This window comes from Furipterus horrens, unplaced genomic scaffold (assembly GCF_987537825.1).
Source record: "Furipterus horrens unplaced genomic scaffold, mFurHor1.1.pri manual_scaffold_8, whole genome shotgun sequence".
NCBI classification, from domain to species: Eukaryota; Metazoa; Chordata; class Mammalia; order Chiroptera; family Furipteridae; genus Furipterus; species Furipterus horrens.
Window position 1 is genome coordinate 27,357,749 of NW_028327178.1, and position 6,000 is coordinate 27,363,748.

Genomic DNA, 6,000 nt, shown 5'->3' on the forward strand with positions numbered 1-6,000 from the left:
TTATAACAATTACCTAAAACGTCTGGAGAGTAACCAAAGACAAGTAGAAACTGGAGTGTCATCTACAAATGGCAAAAGGGAACCACACTGAATGAGTTTCCTATTTTTTCTAAACTTTACACCTGAAGGCAGACCTCAGTCGGACCTGCTAAAATCTGGTGGGACCCTGCAGTGTGGACTTTATGATTTCATCCATGAGGGAATAACAGAGACTAGATGCATCCTCCAACCTGGAACAACAATAGAAACAGACAATATGTAAAACAGTGGGTTTCAAGACACTGGCTGTCAGGCAACAAAGGGCAGTGAGCTGACAGGTGAGAAACACAGGAGGTGCACCCCAGCTTATGACATGAGTTTCCCGTCTGTAGCATGGGGAGGGGAACCTAAGCAGAACCTACTGCACTCCATGACGTGAGAGGACAAAGCTGGGAGTCTAGAGGAAGACAGCTCGAGTTCACAGGACTGAGTAACAGAAGAAATGTTTGGTTTCCCAGTGCATATAAAAATTATGTTTAAAGTATACTGTAGACTATTAAATATACAACAGCATTATATAGAAAAAACAATGCACCTACCTTACGTACAAAATACGTTATAGCTAAAAAATGCTAACCATCATCTGAGCTTTCAGTCAGTCAGTCTTTTTGCCAGTCAAGGGTCTTACCTTCAATTTGTAAAAAATGCAAATATCTGTGAAGCACAATAAAGTGAAGCTTCATAAAACAAGTTAGGCCTGTAATGAAAACATAAAGACATGTCCAGAGGTGATTATTGTGGCATTCACAGCAGAATAATAAGTGAATGCCTATCAGTAGGGTATGGTGGGGTAAATTAGGGTACATCCACTCCCGCAGACTCTCCAGGCAGCCATTAACAAGAATGAATTTTAGTTACACCAGATGTCTTAGGGGGCTTTCCACATGGCACTGTTGCAAGATTCAGGTATAACGTGTGGTATCCCATTTTTATACAATAAACAACCTTGACAAAATTAAAATATATATGTCTGTCTAGGACCATATGAGATCAAGAAAAATATAAAGGTATAACTTCCTGGAGAGGGAAAAGCCAGGTGTAAAAAAGAGAAATGTTTTAAATTAGAAATATAAGTATTTATGCATTTATATAGAATTTATGTGTATATGTGGGTGTATGTATGTAACTCAGAAATACTATGTTTATATTCTTTGTTTTATCCATTTTCTCCTAGGTTTGTAAACCCTCCACCCCAGTTACTAATGCAACTCTTTATTGTATATTAGCTGTAGTGAAAGAAGCACGAGAGAGGGTTTCTGATGCTTGTATTTCTAAGAATTTATCTTTTTTCTGTTACTCCATAATATTTGATTTATAGGTGGGTATTTCTAACTAGAGCCAGACTTAGTATTAATCACAACATAGTTAATTACAACATTATAATTAAATATTTTATTTATTTTAGAGTGAGAAAAGGGTACTCTAATCAAAAGATCATAAAATGCTATGAATAAAGGGAAAGCAGTTATCTGGGAAAAAGAAAAAAAGTTATGTTAACATTACGTCATTCAGATCGCCCTGCCTTTATGTAGTCCCGCTCCCAAGAAGTTCAGTTTGTTTTCCTCATGCCACCTTCGCCCAGATTTGTGACAGTCTGTTGGTGATGGGGAGCCCAGACAAAAGGCCTAGACCATGGATAAGGTCCAGGGCATTTGGAGTATAGAATTCATTTGGCCCACATTTGAAAATAATATTTAAGAATATGTCTGAGATAAGGCTTTTTGTCTCCCCCCTCCCCCTTTTTTTTATGCTAGCTGAGCTGGATGAATAACTATGTGTTTGCGTTGAGTATGTTTGAACATTACCATTACCTTCTGGGTTTGCAGCCAGTGAGAACCAGCCCGAGAAGCCTCACTTTGATTCTCGCAGTGTGATATTTGAGCTGGATCCTTGCAGTGGGAATGGGAAGGTTTGCCTTGTCTACAAGAAAGGGAAACCAGGTAAGAATCATTGACAAGCATGGTCCTATAGTTTGCTGTGGCCTTGGCTGACCTGGCTCTCCAGCCATCGCACAAAAGGCCCTTTCCTCTTTGGCCTCTTGAGACACCAACAGGTCTCTTAGAGGTGCCAAGACCCCTCTGAGCATCCCCCTCTAGGCCAATAACTAGAGTATTTTTAAGCTATCATGATTTGTGAATTATTGCAAAATAATGGGATTAGAATAATAAGTGAGTAAAAACAAAAAGAAACTGTCATTTGTTCATAATTCCTCCAACAGGCTCATGTGTTAGGAAAGCATCCAGGAAAAACATTATCTTTCTTCAATACTTCTTTATGTAGGCCAATTAACAGCAATAAAAACATGTGTTACTGAAGGTTCTGGCCCACATCAGCAGCTCAGGCCCTGGCCTAGGGACTGAAAACCACAAAACTGGACAGTGCCCAGCCTTCTTCAAGTAACTCTCTGCCTGGTAGGGGTCAGAGGATCACCAGGATGCACCGTACCTCTGGGAAAAGAGATGGTCTTCAGCTGGAAGAATCTTGGTGAAATAGCCTTTGGTCTGCACCTGAATTATGAGTAGGAATGAGATATGGGCTGGGCTAAAGGCTTTGGTGGAAGGAAAGGGGCATCAAGCTAAGAGACATGAGTAAAAGCCAGGCCATAGGAAAGAGCAACTGATTTGGGGGGTGGGGATGACAAACAATTCCACTTCACTGGACCCCCACTTTTCATCGTGTGGGTGAAGAGGCGATGAAGCCAGAAGGCCAGTTGTTCCCCTCCATGTGACATTTTGAAAGCCTCCTGAAGGAGTGTGGACATAACTTAGAAGAGAGTAGGGACTCCAGGAAGTTCAGAAGAATGGCAGGATTCAAATGCAAATGTGTGTGACCACAGGCAGTTTGGGAAGAGGAAGAGACAGAGCAAGGAGGCCACATAGGGAAATGTTTGAGGCATTACACAGGAGATGAACTAGGGGAGGCCTACAGGTAGTAAGAGGGGAAGGGCAGAAGCAAGTGGGAGGCAGGACCTGGCTCAGTCATGCTGCTTCGGCCCAGCAGGACACCACACCTCAGCACAGGCAGGAGTCCCAGCAGAGGGAGCTGGTCTGGGCTCCTCCAAGGTGGCTTCTCACAGCGCTTCTGATTCCTGACAGAATTCTTCAGAAAGCCAGAGCCTTTCAGAGTTTCCCTCTGTCGGGAAAGCTGAGACCATAGTATGTACTCTTTGGAGGAGGAGCAGTACTGTTTCCACACAGAAGGACGTGCTGCTGAGATAGCCTGATGCAAAAGCCCAGCAGGTAGGTTAGTGGATTGATCAAGAATTGTGAAAATACCAAAGAAACCAACAGTGACCACTGGAGAATGGGACTGGAAGGCTGGCAGAGGAAAAAAGGAAACTTTTACTTATATTTTACCATCCCCTCTATTTGAATTTTTTAAAACCATGAGTATATACTGACTTTACAGATAAAAGGAAAACATTTAAGCCACCCCTTCACTGATTTCCTTTGCTATTTCAGCATCAGCGGAGGACACTGAGATCTGGTTCCTGGACAGAGCACTGTACTGGCATTTTCTCACGGATACCTTTACCGCCTACTACCGCCTGCTCATCACGCACCTGGGCCTGCCGCAGTGGCAGTATGCCTTCACCAGCTATGGCGTTAGCCCGCAGGCCAAGGTGAGCACCAGCTGTCATCTCCAACTGTAGAACGTGGCAGAATCTTCTGAGGAAGTGCCTAAGTTGCAGATTCCCAGCTTTGCTGTCTGATTCAAGAGATCTGGGATGGAGCCCAGAGACCTGCATGCTCAATAAGCAAGGCAGGTGATTCCAACCTCACTTTAGATGATCCAGTTAAGTGGTTCCCAAAGTTGGCTGTGCCTCAGAATTACATGGGGAGTTTTCTCCAATTAAATTTTGTCAGGGCCTTAGTCTGACTGCAGGTTTTGGATAGGCGGTACATGCACGCAGGAATGGTGGGAAGTCGGTGTCTTGTTTCCCCATGTACTTCCCCATAGGCAGCCACTGTTCAGTTTCTCATGTGCCCTTACCAAGACACTCTGTTGCATATTGTTTTTGGTTCTTTTTTTCTAAATCACAGGTGCAATTTTCATTTATTGCGCACCTTCTTTCCACTTAACACTCTGTCTTGGAGCTCATTCCCTATCATATATAGAGAGCTGTCCTTTTTAATGATAGAGTATTCCAATTTATGGATCTACCTCATTTATATTACAGATGCTGTCAAACCTACCTGATGGGCAGTGGCTGGTTTGAGAGCAGAACAATTAGAAGGACACTGTCCCCTGGTGATTTGGGACCTAATATCCGAGGCTCAGGGCTCACTAAATTAGAAGGAAGTTTACTCAGATTCTTCCTGTTCATGCTGCATTTACTTTAAAGGTTATGAGACCTGATTAAGCAATGGGTGTGTCATCACTTTCACCTGAAATGCTAATATATTTTTCGAAGAGTTTTTCATTAAAACTTATTCTCTTTGCCTCATCTCTCAAGCTCTCTACCCTGTATCCCCATGAAAGAACATAAACAAGGACATTTCTCCTTTGAATTGTGCCCCTCTCTCCCATTTCTGCCTTACAGCAATGGTTCAACATGTATAAACCCATCACCTACAACACACACCTGCTCTCCAAAGAGACTGACTCCTTTGTGAACAAGCTGGATCCCAGCAAAGTGTTCAAGAGCAAGAACAAGATCTTAATCCCCAAAAAGAAAGGACCTGTTCAACCAGCAGGTGGCCAGAAAGGACCCTCAGGTCCTCCCACCACACCTAAATCCTCCTCTGGCTCTGGAAACCCTGCCCGGAAATGAGCGCCCCCACCTCCAGCGCCCTGTCAGCCCCACAGCAATGATTTCTGCACACAGATGTCCCAGGGAGGACCAGGCCTGAGCACCTCCTCCCATCTGAGTGACCAGAATCCCAGGCCTTTTACTCCCGTTAGCATTAGCCAGCAGTGGGAAGGGCATACTCAGGTCTCCCCAGAGTCCTCCTCTCACACCCCTCACAGCAGGCTGTTCCACCCTGTGCCTCCAGAAGCCATGGAGAATCATAGAGCTTGTTTAAGTGGCCAAACAGACCTGTTAAGAGCTTCTCTTCCCAGCCACAACCCCCATCATGCAGCAGGGATTAGAGGAGCCACCCAAAGAAACCGCTGGTTTTGACCCATGAAGCATTAGAACTGCCATGTTCCATTGGTAGCCACTAGGCACATGAGGCTATTTAAATTATACTAAAAATTCATTTTCTCATTATATATTGCATTACAGCCACATTGTGAATATTCATGTGGCTAGTGGATTCCATATAGACAGCACAGAAATAATGGCATATTTCTATCACTGAAAACTGTTGGGCAGCACCGCATTAGAGCGTTTTCACACTGCTCTTCCTCGGGTCAGTTAATTTGTTAGAGGATGTTGATACCTTCATTTGATGGGTCATACTGTTCCATGTAAATTCTTGACATATTTGTATGTTCTTCACATCCTTCACCACAAACAAATCTCCCTCTGCTCATTTATTTTTCAGTTTCCTATAAAGTTTTTCATCATCAGTTACCTGTGTTTCTTGCTTCCAGTTTTGTGTTGTCATGTTTGCACTTTTGCCAAAAATCTTTCTCAGTTGTGTGTGTGTGTGTTTTTTGTTTGTTGGGTTTTTTTTGTTTTTTTTGTTTTTTTTTTTTGAGAGGTGATTCTGCTGTACTCCAACCATTTCAAAACAAACTCCCAACAGTTGTTTTGCAGCATTCTTCATAAAGAGCTTTGATGAAGCCAGTTACTGTGGGCAAGAGCTTCCCACCTGCTCTGCCTCCTCACAGCTGTTCAGCCATCCATGGAGCAGCTGAAAAGGGTAGACAGGGAACAGGTTGTCAAGGGCAATAGCAGGAGTTCAGTCTTCCAGATGGTTTTCTTCTGCCAGAACTGATCAAATCAGAGAGAGCCAGCAGCACCAGATCAGAGATTCCATCCTTTGGCTGCTTCTCCAAGACAAGTCCAGG

At 43.5% G+C, this 6,000-nt stretch overlaps 1 protein-coding gene across 1 annotated transcript in view; it reads left to right on the forward strand.

The window, feature by feature from the left end:
• TPGS2 (tubulin polyglutamylase complex subunit 2) overlaps positions 1–5,560 on the forward strand; it is a 29,660-nt gene extending 24,100 nt beyond the window's left edge. The window contains exons 5-7 of the mRNA XM_090285631.1: positions 1,866–1,979; positions 3,501–3,661; positions 4,583–5,560. Of these exons, the coding sequence (XP_090141757.1) occupies positions 1,866–1,979; positions 3,501–3,661; positions 4,583–4,813 (506 nt within the window). The 3' untranslated portion in view covers positions 4,814–5,560. The remainder of the gene's footprint in view (positions 1–1,865; positions 1,980–3,500; positions 3,662–4,582) is intronic.
• Positions 5,561–6,000: the final 440 nt, after the last annotated feature.